General features: G+C 46.0%; 1 protein-coding gene across 1 annotated transcript in view; it reads left to right on the top strand.

Annotated features, from left to right (window-relative positions):
• The window catches only part of POLR3A (RNA polymerase III subunit A), a 205,050-nt gene that overhangs the window by 156,422 nt on the left and 21,259 nt on the right, over positions 1–27,369 (top strand). The window contains exons 21-23 of the mRNA XM_073571227.1: positions 1,824–1,937; positions 20,264–20,350; positions 22,534–22,616. Coding sequence (XP_073427328.1) covers positions 1,824–1,937; positions 20,264–20,350; positions 22,534–22,616 — 284 coding nt within the window. The remainder of the gene's footprint in view (positions 1–1,823; positions 1,938–20,263; positions 20,351–22,533; positions 22,617–27,369) is intronic.

Below are 27,369 nucleotides of genomic sequence, written 5' to 3'. Positions count from 1 at the left end.
TTTTAATTCTATAGCAATTACCTCTGTAGGCAGAGACCTTTAGTTAGAAGCACCACTCCAGCGCTGTGATAAAAAAAAATGCTGCAGTGGTGCTTTTTATTTTGAATCCACTTGTGTAACAAAATGTTGCAAAGACAGACATTGCCTTCAAACTGTATTTTTAACAAACTTTGCATAAATCGATAGAACAAGAAAATGTATAAAAAAAAAATTGCAATATATCTTATCAGAGAATTCTGTTTTGTTTTGTTTTCTCTTTTTATGAGCCACTTCTTCCCTTGCCTCCTGAATGGCAGGGAAGGGGTCAGTATCAGAGGAAGACAAAGAAAGATTGTGTTGAGCATTCTAGCAAGTTTCTCAATCAGATCATTTTTATTGTGAAAGATGTCAAAATACATTCACATTTTAATTTTGTTTTTAGAGACAAAACTAATTAATACAAACACACAAAAAACTTAAGTAATTACAAACCAAATAAAAGGCGTTTATCATAGTTTATTGTAGACATTTTCATTGACTTCAATTACATACATGAATGCAATCTGACTGCTTGTTTATTGCATTAAATACAGGCAATTATAGTATTTACATATAATTATCTAGGACTCTTTTGTTTCCCAAAACAAAAATCTAGATTTTACAAGTTTATGAGAAGGAGATGTACAGACAGTCCATCATAGTGTTTCTGTGAAGGCTTTCCAGTGCAATCCCCGGAGTAGTTAGCCATTGTTCCCATAGCTTTATACATTTTTTTTTTTTTTTTTTTTTAGAGCGTTTCTCTTAATATTTGTTCCCCATTCCATACATAAGACATTTAGTTTGGAGTTCAATTCTCCTATCATTGGGGCAAATTTTTCTATCCAGTGAAGTTTTCTAGCTCGAAATAGCACCCGGGAGATGGCTATAGGGGAATCCAAATCCATCTCCTCCTCTAACAGATCAAGTATGCAGATATCAGCAGCGCTGGTGGAGCAGGGTCACAGGATATGTTCAGTGGTCCGGCGATATGACTCCCATCCCAGGCTGGTGCGGTGACCTCTGGGAAATCCCATCCCAGGCTGGTGCGGCAGATTTGGCGGCCATTTTCCCGGAGGCCACCGCATCGGAGACCCTGCACATCCATTGCTGCTATGTGGTGGCCTACCGGAAAATGGACGCCGGGGGTGACGCATGCTCAGATTGAGATCTCAGCAACGGCTATTTTCCCGGAGGCCACCGCATCGCAGCAATGGGTGTGCGGGGCCTCCGGGCTTTCACAAAATGCCGGCAGAGCACCACCGCCGAACCTGCTGCACCAGCCTGGGCAGGGAGTGTCATCATCGCCAGGCAACGTTGGACCGGGACCGCCGCAGAATCGCCCGACTTCTGCTGCCGCCACAGTATTTGTAAGTATATTGTGACTATAGGACGCACCCCCATTTTCTCCCAAATTTTTTTTGGGGGAAAAGTGCATCTTATAGTCCGAACAATACAGTAAATAAATTTTAAAACATGACATTTATGTATTAACATAATTGATTACATAATATTAATACAAAAATAATAATTTCGACACATTCCTTTTAAGAGAGAGAGCCTGTATGGAAAAAACTGGTGAGCGTGCAGGGTACAAGTCACATAATGGCCAGATGTAGTGTTACTCCTCAATCCTCATATTGTGAAAAGTTACATGAAGTTCACCATTAGATATATTGAATGTGGTAGTTGGCTAGCTAGGTCTGCTATCCTGTTGCATTTGATTTGCATTGTGAATTTAAGAACCATGTTCTCATCCTAACCCTGTCTCATATTGTTGCATTCATGGGGTCCTATTTCTCTCATAGGCAGTGTTTCCCTGCTCAGATGAACCAGCCTTAAGTAAAAATGAACTTGTTTTGACAACTGACTCAATTCTGAAGAAAACGGATTTTTTATCCTGTCAAGATTCTTATCTGCAGGTAATGATTATCATTATATAGGGTCAGGTACAGACCCTCACCCTTTTCTGTGATGAAATCTCACATTAAGTAAAGTGATCTAACAAAAGTGCTTACTTTTATAAAGGGTGGGAAGGGGGTGGCTTCAACCACAAGGTAGCAGATGCTATATCCAATACATCTGTGCAGCTGTTGCAAGCAAGAGAGAGTCTGTATCGAACACATCTGCACAGTTATTGCACGCAGGAGGCGCAGTGGTCAACCGTATTACTCATGTCCATGGGAGAAGTAATTGTGCTATCGCTGGATCAGGAGCCAGGAGTTAATTGAGTTACTTGACCAGGTCAATCTGCCATGACAGTAATCGTTTTGTTAGACGAAAGCATTAAGATCCATCTCTTACCTGGCAACATCCACAGCTCTTTCTTTGAATAGCTGGCTTGGCATGACCTCATCACTGCGGCATTACACACATGTGGCGTTACACCGGTCTGCTAATGAAAAGAAGAGCAGCTGATGTAAGTTAAGAGGTGGTTCTTAAGGCTTGTGTCCAATGTCAGGAGTTTACGGTTATGGCAGATGACCTGGGTTAGGCAACTCAATTAACACCAACTCTGGCAAGTATCAACCACATTACTCAGGCTAGTTTCACACTAGCGTTTATGAGCGCAGCGACGGCCTGCGCACGGCCGCCGCTAAGCCCCGCCCCCTGCCGCGGCCCGCCTGTAGCTCCGCCCACCGGCGCATGACGCTGCATGCGCCCTGCGTCCCCTATCTTTATCACAGGGGGCGCAGGCCGTGCGCAGTATGCGTTTGGCGGCGCATGCGCCAAACGCAACCTGCTGCAGTTTGGTTGCGTCGGCGCACCGTCAAAAAGGCGCATGCGCCGCCAAACGCATACTGCGCACGGCCTGCGCCCCCTGTGATAAAGATAGGGGACGCAGGGGCATGCAGCGTCATGCGCCGGTGGGCGGAGCTACCGGCGGGGGCGGGGCTTAGCGGTGGCCGTGCGCAGGCCGTCGCTGCGCTCATAAACGCTAGTGTGAAACTAGCCTTACCTAGTGAAATATAATTGTCAACTCCTGGTGTTGTCCATCGCTTCCACAGTTATTTAAATCTTCAGGCAGCCATGTATCCTTTCGGGTTAGTGTACTATTAGGCTCTTCTTAAATCAGATAATTTTTATTAACAATATTCAAATTGACAACTACACACAATTGTGTCAGGAAAGGAGAATAGTCATGTTTACAAACATTTTGAAACAATCCCCAAGTTCCCCCCCTCATCTCCCCCCTCCCTTAAATCCTCTATAAACAAGAATGGGACATTAGCATACATTGCTTACACAATAAAACAACATCAGTTTCTCTCCATCCACGGTTTCCAAAGTGTTTCAGAAGTTTTCACACTTTTCCTTTTTTCAAAAATATCCTTTTCCATATTAATAACCATATCAGACTGTCTATAAAATTCCCGCAGGGTCGGCGGTTCCCCACTCAACCAGTGCCTGGCAATCAACTTACGTGCAACATACAATAATCTAGCTATGGCCAGTTTATGATGATTTGGAAGTCGGATCTCCTCCACATATCCCAATATATATACAGTGGGGAAAAAAAGTATTTAGTCAGTCAGCAATAGTGCAAGTTCCACCACTTAAAAAGATGAGAGGCGTCTGTAATTTACATCATAGGTAGACCTCAACTATGGGAGACAAACTGAGAAAAAAAAATCCAGAAAATCACATTGTCTGTTTTTTTTTTCATTTTATTTGCATATTATGGTGGAAAATAAGTATTTGGTCAGAAACAAAATTTCATCTCAATACTTTGTGATATATCCTTTGTTGGCAATGACAGAGATCAAACGTTTTCTGTAAGTCTTCACAAGGTTGCCACACACTGTTGTTGGTATGTTGGCCCATTCCTCCATGCAGATCTCCTCTAGAGCAGTGATGTTTTTGGCTTTTCGCTTGGCAACACGGACTTTCAACTCCCTCCAAAGGTTTTCTATAGGGTTGAGATCTGGAGACTGGCTAGGCCACTCCAGGACCTTGAAATGGTTCTTACGAAGCCACTCCTTCGTTGCCCTGGCGGTGTGCTTTGGATCATTGTCATGTTGAAAGACCCAGCCACGTTTCATCTTCAATGCCCTTGCTGATGGAAGGAGGTTTGCACTCAAAATCTCACGATACATGGCCCCATTCATTCTTTCATGTACCCGGATAAGTCGTCCTGGCCCCTTTGCAGTGAAACAGCCCCAAAGCCTGATGTTTCCACCACCATGCTTTACAGTAGCTTTGGTGTTTGATGGATGCAACTCAGTATTCTTTTTCCTCCAAACACAACAAGTTGTGTTTCTACCAAACAGTTCCAGTTTGGTTTCATCAGACCATAGGACATTCTCCCAAAACTCCTCTGGATCATCCAAATGCTCTCTAGCAAACTTCAGACGGGCCCGGACATGTACAGGCTTAAGCAGTGGGACACGTCTGGCACTGCAGGATCTGAGTCCATGGTGGCGTAGTGTGTTACTTATGGTAGGCCTTGTTACATTGGTCCCAGCTCTCTGCAGTTCATTCACTAGGTCCCCCCGCGTGGTTCTGGGATTTTTGTTCACCGTTCTTGTGATCATTCTGACCCCACGGGGTGGGATTTTGCGTGGAGCACCAGATCGAGGGAGATTATCAGTGGTCTTGTATGTCTTCCATTTTCTAATTATTGCTCCCACAGTTGATTTCTTCACTCCAAGCTGGTTGGCTATTGCAGATTCAGTCTTCCCAGCCTGGTGCAGGGCTACAATTTTGTTTCTGGTGTCCTTTGACAGCTCTTTGGTCTGCACCATAGTGGAGTTTGGAGTCAGACTGTTTGAGGGTGTGCACAGGAGTCTTTTTATACTGATAACAAGTTTAAACAGGTGCCATTACTACAGGTAATGAGTGGAGGAAAGAGGAGACTCTTAAAGAAGAAGTTACAGGTCTGTGAGAGCCAGAAATCTTGATTGCTTGTTTCTGACCAAATACTTATTTTCCACCATAATATGCAAATAAAATGAAAAAAAAACAGAATGTGATTTTCTGGATTTTTTTTTCTCAGTTTGTCTCCCATAGTTGAGGTCTACCTATGATGTAAATTACAGACGCCTCTCATCTTTTTAAGTGGTGGAACTTGCACTATTGCTGACTGACTAAATACTTTTTTTCCCCACTGTATCACAGGATCGCTTGCGATTGTACAGCTATACGATTTCCCAATTGCTTCTCCCACCTCCAACCAATATGCATTCAATCTCGTACATTGCCATAACGTGCAGAATCCCTGCCCCCTCGGACTGGCACCTAGGACACTCAGAGGTCTGTCTCAGCCCTGCCTTATAAAGCCTAACCGGAGTTCTATATACTCTGTGAAGCACATATATCTGTGAAAGTCTACCCGGCTCACTTAATGATAACTGAGGAATATATTCCATGATATCTTCCCATTTATCCTCCTCTATCCTCCCCAACTCTTCCTCCCATTTCTCTTTTGCCTTAATAGGGAATCTATTAAGAAAGGTATGTAACAAATCCCTATAAATATCGGAGACTACCCCTTTCGTTCCTCCCGTCGCACAGACATAGTCCACCAGAATATCTCTACAAATTCCAATATCCATCGTTTTACTCTGCGCCAGATAGGCATGTCTCAACTGTCCATATTGAAACCTACAGGTCTCCTGCAACCCATAACTCTCCTGCAGTGTCTCAAAGGATAACAGTCCTCGTGTGTCCTGAATCTGAGCCACATATTGAATACCTAATGATATCCAATTTTTGAATTCCCCCATTTTAATAAATTCAGGTAATACTTCATTGTTCCATATTGGGGAGAGATTTGTTAATAGTCCCACTTCTCTTGTCTTTTTAATTGCCTCCCATACTTTGTGAACCATTATCAAAGTAGGATAGGCCGCACCAAACTTCCCAAATCCCCCTGCCTCCAGACCCTGAACCAATGGATCCCTTCCCACCAACCAAACCAAAATCTGCTGGACTGAACCCAGTCCATTCACCTCTCTCCAACCTCTCATCTGCTGACCCTGTGCGGCCAAAAAATAAATCCAGGGATTCGGAAGGGCCAGTCCCCCCCCATCTTGAGGCCTCTGCAGGAATTCCAGCCTAATTCTTGGCTGTTTCTTCCCCCAAACAAGGTCTCGAAATATAGAGTTAATGGTATGAAACCACTTTCGGGGCAACCAAACGGGGGGAGTTATGCAATATATATAATTGGGGCATAAGAATCATTTTGATTAAATTTATCCTACCCACCACAGAGAGGCACAACTTGCAACACACCCCTACTTTCTTCCTAAATCTGTCCAACAATGGGGACAGATTTAAATCGACGTAGCTCGAAAGAGGAAGAGACACTTGAACACCCAGATATTTGAACTGTTGAACCACCGACAACCTGCTACTCTCCAATGCCATCGGGATGTCATCACCCCCTTTATCCACTATCAAGATATTTAACTTTGCCCAATTGATTTCAAGAACCGATATCTCACCGAATGTTCTAAGAATGCTCATCACACCCTCCAAGGCCTCTCCAGAATTTTCTAAAAAGAGTAACATGTCATCTGCATATAGGGTTATTTTCTCCTCTATCATGCCATACCGGAACCCCCTAACCAAAGTCGAGTTCCTAATTGTCTGTGCCAGGGGCTCTACTGCCAACACGAAGAGCAGCGGCGACAGCGGACACCCCTGTCTAGTCCCCCTATATCAACCAAAACTTCCAGGTAACTCTCCATTAACTCTCACCCTAGCAGTCGGAGAAGAATACAATAACCTCACCCACGAAATAAAAGTCGGTCCGAAACCAAAAGATCTCAAAACCTCCCAAAGATAGCACCATTCAACACTATCAAACGCTTTACGCGCATCCAATGAGACCACAATTCTATTACCCTCGTTGTCCGACGGCAGCTGCAAGTTCAAGAATAATCTACGTAGGTTTATCGCTCTAGACTTATTCGGCATAAAACCAGATTGATCAGGATGGACCAGATTCTGGACCACACTTGCCAAACGGCCAGCCACTACTTTAGCCAAAATCTTAACATCCGCCGTCAACAGCGAAACTGGCCTATAGGATTCCGCCAATTCCGGGTCCTTTCCTTCCTTTAACTACTATTGTCGCCTCTCTCATGGACGCCGGCAGCTCTCCCTCCCGTAGCGCCTCATCAAAAACTATCTTCAATTTAGCCACTGAAATATCCAATAAATTCTTATATATCTCAACCGGGAGTCCATCAACACCAGGGGCCTTGTTGTTAGTCATTGACATGATAGCAAGTCCAATCTCCTCCTCCGTTATAGGTTCATCCAACCTCCTCCTGTCGCCGTCCCCAATCCTAGGAAGTTTCGCCCCCACAAGGAAGCTTTCAATATCCCCCACTGTAGCCCTCAACCCAGATGAATACAACTGTTCATAAAAACTTCTAAACTCCCCCAAAAGATCCACTACTTCTGTCAATACAGTCCCTTCCTCTGTTCTTAGTTTGTACACATACAATGATTCTTTCTGTGCCGCCGCTACCACCGAGAGCAAGTGCCCCACTCTTTCCCCTTCCTCAAAAAACTGTAATTTCTGAAAAGCTCTTCTTCTCTCCGCCTTTTTCATATACAACTTATTAACCGCTTCCTGAGCTTCCCTTAGTCTACATTGAGATATCTCTGATGGGTCCTACACCATATCTCTTTCTGCTCTTTCTAATTCCTCTATGATCTCCTTATCTTCCATCCTAGTCCTGGATTTACATCTAGAAATCTCCCTAAAAAGAAGACCTCTCAGAAAAGCTTTCATTGTGTCCCAAACTACCCGCCCACCAGCGCTATCCTCATTAAACTGCCAGTACTCTGTGATCTCCTTCTTAATGTTATCCATATCAATATGTTCAAGCCACAGTGGGTGAAATTTCCATCCCCCTCCCCGTCCAGTCCTCCCACCCGTCCGTCTAATCAAGAGCTCCATAGGCTTGTGTTCTGAAATCACTCTCGGGAGATATTCTATTCCACAGATCATGCGCGTCATTAAATCATTTCCAGTGCTAGGTCAATCCTGGAAAGGGAACCGTGAGTTGCCGAATAACAGGAGTAGCAAACCACGTTCTCATTCCTCACCCTCCAGAGGTCCACCATCCCCAATTCCGTCATATAATTCCCAAACGTCGACAGTTTTTTAATGCCTTTGCTTAAATCTTTCTTATGTCTGTCTCACCCTTCATCCATCACATTATTGACATCCCCAATGATTAACATTGGTAACCCCATACCTCGTTTATACAATTCAAATATTTCTTGTACCTTTTTCCCAGAATATGGTGGTGGGAAGTAAACAGCCGCTAGACATAATGGCTGCCCATAAATTTTGCAAAATAACAGAACATATTGCCCATCTCTATCTACATGGCTCTCAGTTTCTTCAAAGGGCGTAGACGCCCCAATCAACACCGAGACCCCCCTAGCATACGAGGAATATGTAGAATGATAAGACCTCCCTATCCACCTTCTTTTTAACACTTCTACCTTTTCTGCAAGTAAATGTGTCTCCTGGAGACAAATTACATCCGGGCCCCGTTTTCTCACATATTCCATAATTGCCGTTCTCCGATTCCCCTCCGACAGTCCTCTTATATTCCAGCTAACAACTTTAATTGTGTCTCCCACCATGAAACCTCACAAATACAAATTCCTGACCCCTTAAAATAGGACGTTGTTCCCAGCAAACTGTAAGTCCCAATTCCCAGCAACAGACCCCAGCCCTCCCCTCCCTCCCCCCCCCCCAATATTCATTAACACAGTAACCCATAACTAATCTGCTGTTGTCTTTCACCTCTCATCAGAGAGTAGGTAGTCCAGCGTCTAGCTACCCTTCCCTCAGTACCTGTAAACTGCTGTAACTAGAACACCTCCCCATCCCCTCCGCATATAGAACAACATTGTGACAATAAGTCCTCCGAAAACTGCAATAAACTGTTAAACCAAAGTCCAGAGGCAGCAATAATGTAGCATCATCGTCATCTCCAGAATCTTCCTTTCACTTCCCTCTTTCTTTGTTAGCTGAAAGCTTCTGCTTATTTAAGTCCAACCACTTAGTGGCTTCTTCTGGTGTTGGAAAAAAGTGAACCGTCCCCAGGGCTACAACCCTTAATTTCGCTGGGTAGAGAGTAGAATAGATCAATTTCAAATCTCGCAATCTCCTTTTAACTGCTCCATAGCTCATCCTCTGTTTTTGTACCTCAGCCGAGTAGTCTGGGTAAATAGAGATCTTCTGGCCATTAATGCACATGTCCTCAGCTGTACGAGCACTCCTCAATATGGCATCTCTATCTCTATAATTCAGGATCCTAGCAAGGATAGTACAAGGGGGGGGGACCCCGTCGGGAGGGGTTTCATAGGAACTCGGTGGGCCCTTTCCACCGTAAACAACTTAGACAGGTTATCAGCGCCTATCTTGTCCTGGAGCCATTTTTCAATAAACTTTGTAGGGTCATTTCCTTCAGTCTTCTCAGGGATACCCACTAATCTCACATTATTCCTCCGTGAACGATTCTCCAGATCATCAGTCTTATTAATCAGAGCAGCACATTTTTGTAAACATTGAGTGTGGGACCTTTGTATTTTAGAGATATGGTCTTCCAGTACACTTACTCTCTCCTCCACCTCTCCCACTCTCTTATCCATTTTTCCCATGTCTGCCTTTATTGTATTGACTTCTGCTATAGTCCCATCCACTCTGTGAGTGAGAGTTGTTATTGCAATTTTGCATGACCTGATCAGCTCATAAATGTCTCGCAAAGTGGGTTCCCCTGTTATAAGCTCCTCCACATTCTCTTGCGCCACACCATCATCTTCCTGCCTTTCTTCCTCCCCCTCTGGCTCCCCTGTACCGTATCATCTTCAGAGCCTTCTCCTTGCACATTCATTTTCTCTCCAGCCTGTTCCTCCTTCTCTTCAGCTATCTCCTGCCATGCTCCTTCCACCCAGGCATACTTTTCCAGCTTGGCAGCCACTTCTAGCCTGTTTGCATATGAGGCGTTTGCAATGTCTGCTCTCTCAGCTGCCTCCACACTGTCGGCGCCATCTTGGGTCCGGATCCCTGCTCCTGCCTTGGCGTCCTGCTGCCTTTTCCGGACCATTTCTGCAGCTCTGCACAGCTTCACATGTCGGGGCCGACCTCCTGTGTCTTCCCTCAGCCGCACAAAGTGTTGTCAGCTCCCAGAGAGATCTTATCTTCAGGATAAATGCAGGGTCACAGCGGAGGAGCTCCAGAAGCTGACTGCTCACATCAGGTGCTAGGCCACGCCCCACTATTAGGCTCTTCAATTGTAAACATTGTGGGTCAGCCGTTTTTGGAACAGATGCCAAAATTTAACAGTTCCACTTCCCTCTCGGTTTCAGCAGTCAATCTTTCCTTCCAACAGATAACAGCAATGTCTACACTGCCCAGTTACTGATACTGCTAAACACACAGCACCATTATTAGTATTAGGGGTACTCCACAGTAAGCACGCATCAGCGACCGGCCCCCCCGCCGGGTATCACTGATCGTGCAGGAATGTCCTGGGCCACGTTATGATCGTTGGTTTCCCGCTGGCCAGCACGCATCGCTGCATGTGGTAGCGGGAGACCAACGATGTGCGAGCTCCCAGCGCTGTAAGCAGACCCTGGGAGCTGGTATCCAAGGTAAATAGCAGGTAACTAAGCGCGTGCGTGGCTTAGTTACCCGCTGTGTATACCCTGGATACCAGTGTGCTCGCGCTGGGAGCTGGTATCCAAGGTAAACAGCAGGTAACTAAGCACCGCACGCTTAGTTACCTGCTGTTTAACGTGAATACCAGCTCCCAGTGCGAGCATGCTGGTATCCAGGGTATACACAGCGGGTAACTAAGCCACGCACGCTTAGATACCCGTTATTTACCTTGGATACCAGTGTCCTCGCTGGTCGTTATCGGTGGTGAGTGCCTGTTTGGCAGCTCACCAGCGATCATGTAGCGACGCACCAGCGATACTGACCAGGTCGTATCGTCGGGAACGCTGGTGCGTCGTTTGGTGTAACGGGACCTTTAGAGTAATTGTCCTATGCAAAATATCTTATCTTTCAAGATACTGTAACTGATACTGCTACTTACTTTTGGAATGCAGCCATATTTCTTTTTTTTATCTAGGGAGAGTAATTATATTGGTGTTTCACACCACAAGAGATTGTCAGCCTTTTATTGAAAAGACTTTACAGTAAGAATCCTCAGGGGAAAAAGGAGGCTATCCGGGCTATGATTAGAGAGGAGCTACGGGCCTTAGGCAGCTCCGGTAGTTTGGGGGTCACTCCTCTGTCAGAGGAATAGCTTCACTGGCGTCTGGATCGCCGTCAGAGACTGGGGAGCTAGACTCAGATAGATCCCAAGAATATTTGTCCTCAGATGAGGAGGAACAAACATGTTTTCCTACGGACAGTGTTAATAACTTGGTGAAGTCCGTCCGGAATACTATGGGGCTCCCTGAGACTAAGGAACCCAAAACTCCTCAAGAAATGATGTTTGCGGGCATTTCCCGGAAAAAGATCCGGGCCTTCCCAGTAATTCCAGCTATAAAGGAGCTGGTAAGGAGGGAGTGGGAGAAACAGGGTCAGAGAACCTTCCTCCCCTTAACATCAAAACGTAAATATCCCTTTGATGATGAAGAGTTGACATCTTGGTCGAGAGCCCCCAAAGTAGACGCGGCAGTGGCCTCCACTTCTCGCAGATCTTCCCTGCCGGTGGAAGATTCAGGGACACTGTCTGATTTGTTGGATCGTAAGACAGATACCTTCCTTAAACGATCTTGGGAGGCGTGCACGGCAGCCTTTAAGCCAGCAATAGCCGCCACATGCACAGCAAGGTCGATGTTGATATGGTTGGATGACCTAGAAGGAAAAATTAAAAGCGGAGAATCTAGAGAAAGCTCCTTTCCTCCATTCCCCTGATTAAAGGGGCAGCGGCCTTCCTGTCCGACTCCTCAGCGGACTCTCTCCAATTATCTGCTAGAGCAGCAGGGCTAACCAATTCAGGCCGGCGGGCCTTATGGTTAAAAGGATAGAGAGTAAATACACAAACAAAGACTAAGCTTTGTGCTATACCCTGCCAGGGCAAGTACCTATTTGGCACGGAGCTGGACAAGATCCTAACCAAGGCGGGTGAGAGGAAGAAAGGTTTCCCTAACCCGTATATTCCCTTCAACAGGAAAGCCTTCAGAAAACCTCCATATGGGTAAAAGGATTTCAAACCTCAAAACCGCTGGGGCAGTAAGGATCCCAAACAGAGAGGAAACCTATTTGGGAAGCGTCCCTTCAGGCCAGGGGACAGATTCCGATAGCACCAGTTCACCGGTAGGTGGCAGGCTGTTAAAATTCAGCCACCAATGGAAGAAAATTACATCCAACCCCTGGGCCAATAATATCGTTTCATCAGGCCTAGAACTAGATTTTGTTCGAAACCCACCGAATTCCTTCCTATTGACTTCTATGAAGTCTCAAACGCAGCAGGAAGCATTGGAGATGGAAATTACAGCGCTGTTAGCCAAGCTTGTTCTGATAAATGTCCCAGAGGACGAAAAAGGAATGGGCTTCTATTCTCCCCTGTTTTTAATCCCTAAACCTGATGGGTCCTTTAGGACGATAATAAATGTAAAAAAAGCTTAATACATTCTTGAAGCTGAGACCGTTTAAAATGGAAACAATACGTTCAGCAATAAAACTTTTGTTCCCCAGGTGCTATATGCAGTCTTGGACCTAAAAGATGCCTATTACCATCTCCCCATACACCGAGGGCACCAGAAGTTCCTGCGGGTAGCAGTCTTGTTCAGAGGTCGGATTCAACATTTCCAATTTACGGCGATGCCATTCGGGCTGTCTATGGCTCCTCGAGTGTTTAACAAATTGATGCTGGAGGTGATGTCATATATGAGGCTGAATGACACCTTAGTGGTCCCCTACTTGGACGACCTACTCATAGTAGGATATTCAGTCTCCCAATGACAAAAAAGGATAGTTGATATTGTCTCATCCCTACAGACACTAGGCTGGCTGATCAACTGGGGGAAGTCCAGGCTACAACCGATAACCTGTCAAACGTTCCTGGGCCTCCAAGCAGACTCCGTAAGTCAGAAATGCTTTTTACCAGACACTAAGGCGCAGGCCATTGTTAATAAAATACGGAGAATTACTAAGAAATCCATAATATCATTAAGACAGGGTATGTCGTTGTTGGGGTCCCTAATAGCATGCATTCCGGCAGTGCAATGGGCCCAATTCCATTCCAGAAAATTGCAGTGGGCTATTTTGCAGGAGACAGACTGGAAGGACTGTTGGAGGGAAGGATGTCCCTATCGCCTGAAGTAATTAACTCCCTAGATTGGTGGTTAGACCTTAATAATTTGTCAAAGGGGGTTCAATGGTGGTTTACTCCCCCTAGGGTAGTTACCACGGACGCTAGCCCCTTAGGGTGGGGGGCCCATCTAGAGGAGGTGATGGTGCAAGGCCAGTGGTTGGAGCATGAAACAGAAAGCTCCTCTAATATAAAGGAACTAACAGTAATTTATTATGCTATATCTAAATTCCTCCTGCAGCTAAGAGGAACCCACGTAAGGATCCAATCGGACAATACCACGGCAGTGGCATACATAAACCGGCAAGGAGGCACGCGATCAGGACCATTGATGTCTATCGCGGAAAAAATCTTAGAGATGACGGGGGTGCATCTCCACTCCTTATCTGCACTCCATATAAGAGGAGTGGACAATTCTCGGGCAGACTACCTCAGCCGCCAAACCTTATATCAGGGCGAGTGGGTCCTCAGCCGGCACAGCTTCGAGATGATAGCGGCAAGATGGGGCAGACCGGAGATAGACCTGTTGGCAACCAGAGCCAACAGACACGTAGAAAGGTTCGCTTCTCTCTACAGAGCAGACAACCCAAACATACTAGATGCCCTCCAAGCATCCTGGACATTCAGGCAAGCCTATGCCTTGCCTCCAATGGTTCTGTTACCAACAGTGGTCAGGAAGATAAGGCAGGAGAAGGCGAGAGTCATCTTGATAGCCCCGTTTTGGCCCAAGAGGCCGTGGTTCTCATGGCTGAGAGCCATGTCAATAACCGACCCATGGATTCTGCCGCTATACCAGGACCTTCTCTTGCAGGGACCCTGTTACCATCCACAGGTCAAAGCCCTGCGCTTAGCGGTCTGGAATTTGAAAGGCAGCTATTGAAGCAGAAAGGCTTCTCAAACAACCTGATTAACACCCTTCTACAAAGTAGGAAGGAATCCACAACAAGGATCTACGCTAAAGTGTGGAGTAAATTCCTGGCCTTTCACCCAGCAGGATTGTCCGGGGAAGCACCCATTACGGCCATTCTAGAATTCCTTCAGAAAGGCCGAGAATTGAGGCTCTCAGTGAATACTCTAAAGGTCCTAGGAGCCTTGTTTAACCACAATGCGGCAAGTAATAAGTGGGTGACCCGGTTCATTTCAGCTTGTCAGCGGTCAGATCCGGTCCACATTCCTCAGTTACCAACATGGGACCTTAGCCTCGTCTTGGATGCCTTCACGCAGGCCCCGTTCGAGCCAATGAATTCAGCATCAATGAAATGCCTTTACTGTCCTGCTCGTAGCCTTAGTATCGGCAAGAAGAGTAAGCGATCTCCACGCCCTATCGGTAGATCCCCCGTTCCTGTCAGTAACCCAGGACAGACTAGTATTGAGAACGGACCCTTCTTATCTTCCCAAGCGGGCTACTAAGTTTCATAGGTCTCAAGAGATCTGCCTACCCTCCTTCTATGAGAACCCAACAACACAAGAGGAGATTAAATATCACACCTTGGACGTAAGGAGAGCAGTGCTAGCCTACCTAGATAGGACAGGCCCCTGGAGGCAGTGTAGGTTTCTTTTTGTCTCCTTCCAGGGAAACAAGAAAGGGGCTAGAGTTATGAGAGGTGAAGAATCAACAAGTGGGACACAATTGTGAAGTTGAACGAAATTTATTGGTTATTTTTAATTTTTGTGGAAATTCAAAAACTGAAAAGTGGGGCGTGCAATATTTTTCGGCCCCTTTTAATTTTATACCTTGTTGCACCACCTTTTGCTGCGATTACAGCTGCAAGACGCTTGGGATGTGTCTCTATCCGTTTTGTACATCGAGAGACTGAAATTCTTGCCCATTTTTCCTTGGCAAACAGCTCAAGCTCAGTGAGGTTTGATGGAGATCATTTGTGAACAGCAGTTTTCAGCTCTTTCCACAGATTCTCGATTGGATTCAGGTCTGGACTTTGACTTGGCCATTCTAACACCTGGATACATTTATTTGTGAACCATTCCATTGTAGATTTTGTTTTATGTTTGTGATTATTGTCTTGTTGGAAGACAAATCTCCGTGCCAGTCCTCAGGTCTTTTGCAGACTCCAACAGGCATTCTTCAAGGATGGTCCTGTATTTGGCTCCATCCATCTTCCCATCAATTTTAACCATCTTCTCTGCTGTCCCTGCTGAAGAAAAGCATGCCAAAACCATGATGCTGCCACCACCATGTTTGACAGTGGGGATGGTGTGTTCAGGGTGATGAGCTGTGTTGCCTTTACGCCAAACATATCGTTTGGCATTGTTGCCAAAAAGTTCGATTTTGGTTTCATCTGACCAGAGCACCTTCTTCCATATGTTTGTTGTGTCTCCCAGGTGTCTTGTTGCAAACTTTAAACAACACTTTTTATGGATATCTTTGAGAAATCACTTTCTTCTTGCCACTCTTCCATAAAGGCCAGATTTGTGCAGTGTACGACTGATTGTTGTCCTATGGACAGACTGTCCTACCTCAGCTGTAGATCTCTGCAGTTCATCCAGAGTGATCATGGGCCTCTTGGCTGCATCTCTGATCAGTCTTCTCCTTGTTTGAGATGAAAGTTTAGAGGGACGGACGGCTGGGTCTTGGTAGATTTTCAGTGGTATGATACTCCTGTTGTGAATTCACTTTCTAGCCTACCTCTGGTTGCTGGTGAAGGTAGTGGAGATGGTTGTATTGACAGAGGGGTCGTGAGTTCTCTTTCCGGGCTCCCTCTGGTGGTTACAGGAGGTAATGGAGCTGATCTAATTAACAGAGGCCTGCCACCTGATAATGAGGAAGACGATTGGACATTGGGAGTTTCTGACTGGATTTAAGCCGACTCCCTCTATCCCTGGTGGTGATTTTTTTCCTGCCTACTGAGGTCTTAGTTTCCAGCTCAGTCCCTGCATGCTCAAGCTAAGTGTTCTTTTGCTATTGTTCTCATTTGATTTGGTTTTGTCTATTTCAGTCTTGTGTGGTAAGCCAGCCCCGGCTGGGGCTGTGCTGAATTTCCATCCTTATGTTACTGTTTGTGCCAGGTTGTTTTTGTCCCTTATTAGATTGGCCTCTCTTTGCTCTGTTTTCAGAATATACCAGAGTGCTGATATAGTGGGCGACGTCTAGTGACTTCAGTATTTTTTCTATCAGACGTGTTGGGCATTTTTTGCAGGGTTTTTTGCGTGATTGCAGCCAGTGTCTTTCCTGTCCTGTTTAGTTAGTTTGGGCCCCATCGTTTGCTCAGCATATTTTCCTACCTGCGTTTGTGTTTTCATCTTGTCTCACCGACAGTATATGTTTGGGGGCTATCTATTCCTTTGCGGTCTGCTCTGGGGCAGTTTAGATTTCCCCTTTCTTGCTTTAGGCTTATTTAGTTCTCCGGCTGTGTCGAGGCGTCTAGAATCATCGTAGGTACGCTCCACGGCTACTGCTAGTTGTGTGGATAAGATCAGGGGTCTGCAATCCGCTTAGTTACCAACCTCTCTGGTTTTCTGTGGCTTAGCTTGGGCTTGCTTTTCTCCTCGGTGACCCAATCATAACATCCCTCCATTTCAATATGATCGCTTGCACAGTGCTCCTTGGGATGTTTAAAGTTTTGGAAATCATTTTGTATCCAAATTCGGCTTTAATCTTCTCAACAACGGTATCACGGACATACCTGTTGTGTTCCTTGGTCTTCATGTTGCTCTCTGTGCTTCAAACAGAACCCTGAGACTATCACAGAGCAGGTACATTTATACGGAGACTTGATTACACACAGGTGGATTATATTTATCATCATTAGTCATTTAAGACAACATTGGCTCATTCAGAGACCCACAATTAACTTCTGGAGTCAGTTTGCTGCACTGAAAATAAAGGGGACGAATAATATTGCACGCCCCACTTTTCAGTTTTTGAATTTCCACAAAAATTTAAAATGACCAATAAATTTTGTTCAACTTCACAATTCAATTCAACACTCGTTGATTCTTCACCAAAAATTTACATTTGCTATCTTTGTTTGAAGCATAATATGTGGGAAAAGGTTGAAAAGTTCCAGGGGGCCTAATACTTTCGCAAGGCACTGTATTTTCGGCTCCATTTTGATGCAGGGGATTGACATGTGGGTCACACCATTTCTCCAGCAACTTTCAGGTAGGCCACACATGTTGAAAAAACATGTCTAAACACATAATAAATAAGGCATGTTTTTTTAGAACAAGTAAAGCCAAATTTTTGCCTCATGAATCCCAATCATCCCCAGTATATGAGAAAGTTGCAAAACTTTTCATCATGCAACGATTATGGATTGACAAATTGTTGCCAATCACTAGGTGTTAAATAGCCGTGCTTGATCATATCTAGTACATGTGACATACAAACATGGGACTCTCTTGATTGGTGCTGCATTGGGACCCTCAGAAATTATCAACTTGTCACCCACCCTGTAAGTTGTGATAGTGGTAACCCCTGTAAGTTTCCTTTGGTTTATACTGACCAATGAAAACAATGATAAAATATTACCATTTTTAAGGTGTGCTATTTTTCTATTGTTCCCTGAGACTTATGAGACCCTTTTATTTGAAGTCCCTTACAGATACAGGGTTCGCTCACTTTTATGAGGTAAATGAAGCATGGAATTAAACTTCTCCTGTGGGGATGCTGTGCGCACATTCTGTAACATGGCCATGTGTGTCTGCACTGTGTCTTGTGTCGCTTCAAAATAATCTTTTGTGCATGCTTCAAAATAATCTTAACAGAGTTTTTCAACATTTGTGTAACATTGCCTTGATCTTCTCACTGTGTTACTGTCGATGACTTATTATTGGAGAGATCTACATACGGTAAATGCATCAAATGCTTGTAGATGCAGAAATTGTCCAAAGATCGATTTTGAATCTCTGCTCTGCAAATGGAAGCCCAATCTCGTAAAGAATGATTTTTTTTTTTTTCTAATCTTACATGTTTGCATAGTACAGGCGTGAGCAAGCCCTGAGCCTGTAGACAGGCGCCCAAAATCCTGCACGGGCATACTATGGAAACTGTTCTGCCTTATGGGTAGAACACTGTGTTACCTTGTGTTTCCTTCACATTTTCATGACCGATTTCCCAGTCCCCTCTCACATCATTTATTGCACCCTATGTTTTACAAGACTTTTTTATAGCTTATATTTAAAACTCTTTAATTCGTATGTACAGTGCCCTACATTTTAAAAGAAGTACAGATCAAGGACCGAAATTCAAACTTCGTCTTATTCTTCATAGATGACTATGCTCAGATCTTCTGTTTAATAACATTTTTTTAGAAATTAGCTGATTTCTTTAGTTTAGAACGGGTTGCCTAGGAGACTGGCCACTTCTGTCTAGCAGAGGTGGCTGAATATGCGCAGTACTTGAAAGTTCTATAGAAAAGAGCTTGTAAGCTCTGCCTTGAAGCTGACCAGGATCACTGGAGCGCACAGTTGGCTCCCGATCGTTGCCAGCTCCAGTGCCACTGCACTGCCAATGCTGCAGAAGGAGAGCTGTCTCATGTCATCATCGCAAGTACAGCAACGGTGCCACTGGCCTGAACTGTCACTCAAGCAAGAGGGCCCGATCCCCAGGAAGCATGGAGGGTGAGGAATGGTGCTCACCTACTTCAGAACATGGGAATAACCCTTGGGTTATTGGGAATCCCTAATATAGGCATTGCTTTCTAAGCATTGTTGGAATTGATTTGGAATGCTGACAGAAGGTTGGCTAAATCTCCTCAGGTGTTTCACTCATGCAACTGTGCTTTCCTCTTGTTCAAAGTTAAATTTAGTTGCTGAGCAGAGTTTGGTTAAAAAAAAACTCTGCTATAATCTCCTTCCCCTGTGTCCACCTTCACCAGTGCACCTGTTGTCTAGCAATGGCTGCAGCGCTGACGACACATCAACAGCACTGCAGCTGATCAGTGGCTCTAAGCAGAGCATTCCGTCTGCACTGACAGAGCTACTAAGCTCACTGACTGGCTTCCATGTTGTGATCGTGACATCAGGGCTGCAGCTACTACCAGACGGTGGAAACAGTGGACTGGTACTCACCTGTGGACCCGGCAAAGAGGAGTATAGCTTGCCAAACCGTCCTCAGGGACAAAACTTAAGTGAAAGAGGACAATGGCTTTAAATATGGTCTCCCGAAGTGCATTAAGAATTATAAAGTATTTAATATCTTGGTCCTTTTAACTAACTAAATTAAAGCATTGTCAGCACAGAATGACTGTGTAAACCAAGCACCGCGCTTGGTGCATCGTGGCCCAACCAGACCTTTAACCACACCTTACCATCTGCTTATTTTCCATCTATCTCCACCATTTTTAGCTCTATGAAGCTAGAGCTGTCCATTAAAGTATGGGAGGTAGAGGGGGATATTGAGGGAAACTGACCAGATGCGAAGAGGTTTTTAAATGATTGGCTGCACTTTTGTGCTCTGCACAGCAGGACTAAGGGGGTCTCGTCACATTTAGCAATGCACCAGCGATCCCAACCACGATTCGACCCAGTCAGGATCGCTGGTGCATCGCTAAATAGTCACTAGTGAGCTGCCAAACAGGCAGATCTCACCAGCGACGTAGCGGCGGTCGGCGGTTGTTACATACCTGTCAGACGCGGCGATGAAGACGTCCTCCCGCCCACGTCCATGCGTCGCTCGTCTGCTCCGACAGGAAGCGGCCGACGAGAAACGGTCCAGGACGATCTTGCGTGATCAGCGATAACCAGTCGGAGGTAAGTATCACATGTAGCGATATCGCTAGCCGTATCGCTGCTGCGTCACAAAATATCGCATATCGCTATGTGTGAAGCCCCCTTTAGTCTGAACAGTCATTCTGTGCTGACAAAGTCCTTTAATCACTGAGAGTTTAATGCTGTGTAGTATTTGTGCACGGTTGTGATATCTTACTGTATGTTCACCTCAGTCTGAGTTTTGTTTTTTTCTAATCTTTTTACTTTTCTTACAGGAAATTAGAAAGTTTGTCGAGACTGTTTCAGATCGCATCAGGAAGACCAGAGATAAATATGGGATCAATGACAATGGCACTACAGAGGTAAAATGCCTTGTAGCCATATTTAGAGATTTTAGAAACTTCTGATTAATGGGTAAACTTGGAATACCAAGAAGTCTTGAGTATTCAAAGAGAGCTGCTGTACACACGTGGTCAAAATTGTTGGTACCCCTCGTTTAATGACTGAAAAACCCACAATGGTGACGGAAATAACTTGAATCTGACAAAAGTAATAATAAATCAAAAATCTATGAAAATGAACAAATGAAAGTCAGACATTGCTTTTCAACCATGCTTCCACAGAATAAAAAAAAAAAAATAACACTCATGAAATAGGCCTGGACAGAAATGATGGTACCCCTGAAAATAATGTGACAAAAGAGACATGTTACATCGCGGTATGTCCACTAATTAGCTTCACAGGTGTCTACATTCTTGGAATCAGTGAGTGGGCCTGTATAGAGGGCTACAGATACTCACTGTGCTGTTTGGTGACATGGTGTGTATCACACTCAACATGGACCAGAAGAAGCGAAGGAAAAAGTTGTCTCAGGAGATTAGAAAGAAAATTATAGACAAACACAGGGATTGGAAACACAGGGAAACTGTATGAGAGGAGAAATCCTTGGTTTGGTACCTTTCCTTCTAAGTTCTTTACACTAGAGCTGAAAACTGAGCAACTGTGACTGGTAGCCGAGTACATTGCTATCTGTCAGCACAATTGACAAAATGGCGCTGACACTGGTTGGTATCTCTGCATTGCCTGTAATTACATCATGTCTGAACATACCTTTTGATGTTGGCCAAGCCAGCTGAAAAGACTGAGCCAAGAGCTATCTTATGTGTATGACCTTCTTTAGATCCACTGACCACCAATACATTGCTTGGGTTTTTCCTTTTCTATGTTAGTTTAGCCATTTTTCCTACTGCTCAAATATACAGACGTTATCTGCTCTCACATCAGTCACTGGTCTTAATCTAACTCCATGTTGCAGGCTCAGTCTTGCCTGCCTAGGAAAGCATTTAACCTGTCCTTGTTATTGGAGTGTGGGAGGAAACGTGTTTAGGTTTTGTGCGCAGATTAAGTATTTTCTGCAGACGTTTCTGCATCGAATATGTGTCTCTTGGCAGGAAAAACGCTGCATAAAAAATGCATGTTCTGCTTGCGTTTTTAATTTTGTTTTTTCCCATTCATTACAATGATTGAAAAATGCTGAAAGAATTGACATGCTGCAGAAACTGCTTCAAATCTGCAAGGAATAATTAAGCAACATGTTCATGAGATTTGAGAAATCTCATTCTCTTTTGCGGAGGCAGAAAATGACTTTTAATTCAAGAGCAGATGAGGGGTGTCCTTTTTACCTTTGGTGTGGCTAAAGGCTCATTGCCCCATTATGAACCTTCAGTTTGCATTTTGGTGACTTTCCCCGCATTTGACCACGCTAGCGAGTGCTCCACTGACACCGCTTGAACAGCCGCTACCCTCTACACCGATACACACAATAGTGTAGTGCATGAGCAGCTACATAGAGGAAGAGCGTGCAGATGGAATGAAGTGTAGCATTTTTTTGTACTCCCTTTCCTGCTCTGAAGTCGCTTCATTGCTAGGCTGTGAGGTGTAGTGAGAACAGCCACAGAGAGTTGCCAGGGAGGAGAACACGCCTGAGCGCAGGCAGTGTCAGTGCGCATGCGCAGATAGTTGGACTGAGGTCAGGCAGTGCTCGTGCTTGGCAAGTGAGTGCTGTCAATCAGAAGTAGTACCAGAAAATGCAAATTGAGTGGATGTAATGGAGCGCTGAGCTTTTGGCTACACCAAGGGTGAACCTAAGCTGCATCATTTCCATTTGAGTTAAAAGTAAAGTTTCTTAGGCAGTGTTACCACCATATTATACAGGAATGGTACGTGTATTATAGCAGCTACGTCCGCTGTAAAGTTACTGTAAAGCTAGTTTCACTTTCCTTTTGAGGGCGACAGACTTTCTTTAAAAAGCAAATAAAAATTGTCCTACCAACAAAAATGTTTTCAAAGCGGCAAAAGAATGCTCACTTTTATTCCATACATACCAAAAAATCCCAGCTTATTATCCGCCATTTGTGCACTATATGACTGTTACTTTTGAGGCCTCAGTTCAACAGAAGGGGAAGTAGGAAAATTGTTCCTTGATTACAAGTAAACTACTGAATAACTTCTGCATTATTTTTATTTTTTTTTACTCCACTAACAGCCACGCGTTTTGTACCAACTGGATAGGATTACACCAACTCAGCTGGAGAAGTTTTTGGAGACGTGTCGGGATAAGTACATGAGGTGAAATGAGCAGCCCTTTTGCGATTTCTTCCAGAGAAATTCACAAGACTTTGTCACTGGACTGATTTATTTTTTTTATTTTTTCATTTTTTTTTTTCAAAAGGGAATCTACCAGCAGGTTATTGAATCTGAGAGCACCATGATGTAGGAGCTGAGGGCCTGATAACAGCTATGGCTATGTGTCACTTACTAGGCGGTTTCAATATAATCATTATTTTATCAGCAGGAGATTATCACTATATTCCAACCATGCCCCCAGCATTGATTAGCAGCTCTGTCACTATACAATGTACTCAAAAGCTGTGGTGTGGACGAGGTTATACGCAGCTTAACAACTGCGCTCTGCTAGATCTGCAGCAGGGAAAACTGTGGCTCCATCGAAACTGCTCCACCCAGGAAATGAAGTGATGCATCGCTGGAATCGGGGTGTCTATCTGCCTAATGTTGTCAAGATTACATAGCAAAAACCTGCCGATAGAATACCTTTAAGGCCACATTCACACATTCAGTATTTGGTCAGTATTATACATCAGTATTTGTTAAAAACCAGGAGTGGAACAATCAGAGGAAAGGTGTTGAAGCACGTCTGTATTTTTCACTTGCTCCTTTTTTTGGCTGATTGTAGTGAAACTACAGCACACAGGCTAATAAGTGGCACATCCTTGTAATTAGGCTCAAGTGGATATATTATGCTGCTCTCAGATCAAATGGCAAAAACATGCTGACAGATTACCATTAACTTAATTTACACCCAAAACATAGTTGGCTGTTTAGTAAATCAGTAATTAGAGTAGTAACATTTAATATTGTCATTGTGTCTGCAGCTTGATAAGACAATCTGTTAAGGCAACTGCATTTGCAGAAGCCGAACAATATGATTTATCTCCATGAAATCACTATCACTTTCATGTATGGGGATGCTGCCACTCATGAATTCATTTAATGCAAAATACCATTTCATCTGTGTCATCAATTTCTGTTAACTAATTCATAGGACAACGTCCTGTGTTCTGTTTGAGTGCAGCAGCAAAATGTCGGTATCAGAGTAGAAAAAGCCTAAAGTAGTAATATTGTTTAACCTTTACTTCTCAACCGCTGATAAATGTTGGTGCTAACCTTATGGGTGCAAATCCACTTGGAAACGGAAAATAAATTCTAAGTCCCATGTGAAAGTTATAAATCTCCCGTAACTTTAGAAATTCAGTAGTTTCATGTATTTAATATATTAAGTATATTTCCTGTTTCTCGTTCGCCTTATTGGGGGACACAGAGACCATGGGTGTATGCTGTGCTGCCACTAGGAGGCTGACACTATGCACAAAAAAAGGTTAGCTCCTCCTCCGCAGTATACACCCCACCGACCGGCAGAGAATTCCTCAGTTTAGCTTAGTGTCAGTAGGAGGTGGACACGGGTCTTTCATTAGACCCATATCTACCTCGTTGTGCGTCGTTCCTTTTCAGGTTCCCGGAGGGATACAGTGTGAACAGTCACAACTGTACTCCCACAAAGAGACTATGAGTACGGCGTGTACTGCCACCCCGTATCCTCATAGGTCTCTACAGCAGGACCAGGAGACCGTACACGGATGTGTGTCAGGCGATCCAGATGGTCCTCGTCCCCCGCCTCCCACCCACTCGCCTACCAGAGCCTGTCGGTTGGATGAGGCGCGGATACTCTTCGTGACAACACACACTGGATGAAGGTACCTTTATTATAGTGACGGAGGGTAAGTATGAGGCCCGGGTCCCATTCTCCTCGGCAGCCCCAGAGGTCACTGTGGCGGTACTGCGACGCCTCCGCGCCGCCCGCGCTTCCCGGCGGCCGCCGCATTTAATTCAGGCCCCGGCTTCTCGGCCTGTTCTGCCGCAACTTGCCCCCAGTGCATTTCTAGGGGGGGGGGGGTTTCTCCCTTCCGGCCCCAGCGAGCCTCAGGAGCGGTCACCGCGGCAGTGCTGCGGGGCCTCCGCGCCGCCCCGTGCTGACAGGCGGCCGCCTCATCTAATCCAGGCCCCGGCTTCATCTTGGGCCTTGTCCTGCGTCGCGGCCACGCCCCCCGCCTTCTTTCTCGGGCGGGCTTTCCTCCCGCCCGCTTTAAGCCTGCCCACCGCCTTCTCCCCTCACGCCAAGTCTCCCCGAGGCGGCGCTGTCTCCACCCACCCCAGTCTGGATAGGACGGCGCCATTTTTAACATCGGCGGTTAGCCCCGCCCATCTTCTTCCTCGGTCTCTGCAGGGAAGTGCGCGCTTCCTGCTCTGTTCTCAGGCTGCCGCCATTTTCACAGCCTGTCAGCCGGACGCTGTCTTATCTGCCGTGCCCCCTGCAAGCCCAGACAAGCCGTGCACTTCATTTGCTGGAAGCTGCGACAGGACACCGGACCGTGAGTAGCTCTGCGACTGCAGACTGACACCCTCCTCTGCCTCCTGTCCCCCAACCTTCCGGCACTGCCTCAGTGACTGTCCGTCAGTATGTCTAATTCTAAGTCTGACCGCTCTCGTCCTCCTGCCTCCTCTTGCACCTTAGTTAAGTACTTTGCGTGCTCTTCTTGCAATCGCAAACTTCCCTCAGGTCAGTCCACTTCCCTCTGCCTGGATTGTAGCAACCCTATTCAGCCTGACGCCGACCAGGAGCCATCTAGGGCCCCAGGCGAGAGTGAACCCCCCCCCCATGCCTGGCTGGGCCTCGTCTCTATCACAGTCAGTGGCAGACCTCACCAGGGTGTCTCAGACCCTAGTAGCCGTCCTGGATAAGCTGCCCCTGGACACCTCTACAGGGTCCAGCAGGTCCCGAGAGATTCCATCTGAGTCGGCCAGCGATAGTCGCAAAAGACCCAGGCAGGATCCCCAGCCGGATTCCTCTCCTCGCCCCATGTCACCACATAGTCCTTCTCGGCAGCATCCCTCCCGGGCCTCCTCTCCCGAGTCAGGTGAAGCGCTCTCGGACGGATCATCTGAGGGGATCTTAGAGCTGGATTCGGATCAGGATGCGAACATGAGGGTTACTGTGCAGAACCTCATTGCAGCGATCCACCAGACCTTCGACATTGCTGACCCCCCTGCGAAATCCTCAAATCAGGAGGTTTCGTTCAGACGGGAGGAAACACCCTCCAGGGTATTCCCTTTACATTCCGAGTTTGGAAAGATTTTTACCAGAGAAAGAGGGGATCTGACCAGACGCTTTCAACGAGGGAAGCGTCTCGGCGTTCTGTACCCGTTTGCTAAAGAGCTCACGGACAACTGGTCTGCTTCTCCCTCGGTCGATCCGGCCGTGTCCAGGCTTTCTAATAACACGGTTCTCCCGCTTTCAGGCGTGGCGTCTCTTAGGGATTCTAATGATGGGATCATAGAATCCCTAGCGAAGTCTGCCTTCGAAGCGGCTTTGACGGCGGTATGCCCAATTTTTGCTTCATTTTAGGCAGCAAAAGCCATAGCCACTTGGGCAGAGGATCTTCGTCAGGGCATCCTAGAGAAAGCACAACCAGATCGATTGGCCGATCTTGCCAATCAGATTTCCCATGCGGGGGATTATCTGCTTTCTGCTTCTTTGGATGCCGCATCCTGCGCAGTCCAGGCGTCAAGTAACGTTGTGGCAATCCGACGTACAATTTGGCTCAAGGCCTGGCAGGCGGACCTGTCTTCTAAAAAGTCTCTTACTAATCTGCCTATTCAGGGAGGGCACCTCTTTGGATCCCAATTGGACCAAATTATTAAGGACGCCACCGGAGGCACGAGTTCTCTCCTGCCTCAGGCCAAACCTCGCAGACCCCCACTGAGGCGTCAGTTTCGACCCTTTCGGGTTTACCGCCGTTTCAATACGGCGGAGACCTCCTCCAACCAGCAAAGACCGCAGGCACACCAAGATAGGAAGAAAGTTTCCTTCAGACCCACTCCCTCCTGACGCTCCCACTATTCGCGGGGCAGACCATCCAGATCCGGATCGGGTCGGCCCACATCAACATGACTATCCTCGGACTCCCGAGGGTCCCTCCCAATTGGGAGGTCGACTCCTGTTCTTCAAGGACGTCTGGCTGGCCTCGGTAGAGGACGCTTGGGTCAGGGAGGTTGTATCGTCAGGATACAAGATAGAGTTCATCTCTCTTCCACGGGATCGTTTCTTCGAATCCCGTCCTCCAAAAGATCCAGCTTTGATCCCGGGGTTCTTTACGGCCATCGACTCTCTCCTCAGTCCCGGGGTGATTGTGCCCGTTCCCGAATCGAAGCGGTTTACAGGGTTTTATTCAAACCTGTTTGTCGTGCCGAAAAAAGACGGGGCGGTCCGATCCATCTTGGATCTCAAGCTGCTCAACAAGAGAGTTCGTCAGAAGTTCCTGCGTTTTGCGGTTCGCCAGGAACATTACCAGTTCGTCGCGCTGCCCTTCGGTCTCGCCACCGCTCCCAGAGTCTTCACGAAGATCGTGGCTGCGTTGATGGCCTTGTTGAGGATCAGAGGTCTCGTTCTTTTTCTGTACCTCGCCGATATTCTGATCAAAGCTCCCTCTTTCCAGCAGGCGCGCCTAAGTTTGACGATCGTCCTGGACACTCTTTCCGATTTCGGGTGGATCATCAACAGGAAAAAGTCCTGTCTGGTCCCTACTCAACGTCTTGTGTTTCTGGGCCTACTGTTCGACACTCGTCGGTCAAGGGTCTTTCTCCCACAAGAGAAGATTCTCTCCCTGCAGCAGGCTGTGCGATCGCTGCAGACCCCACGATTTCCGTCCCTCCGAACAGCTATGAGGGTCCTGGGAAAAATGGTGGC

This window comes from Dendrobates tinctorius, unplaced genomic scaffold, assembly GCF_039654945.1.
Source record: "Dendrobates tinctorius isolate UK_male_01 unplaced genomic scaffold, ASM3965494v1 ptg000028l, whole genome shotgun sequence".
Lineage (NCBI taxonomy): Eukaryota > Metazoa > Chordata > Amphibia > Anura > Dendrobatidae > Dendrobates > Dendrobates tinctorius.
The sequence above is the reverse complement of the archived record's forward strand: the minus strand, read 5'-3'. Positions and strand labels throughout refer to the sequence as shown.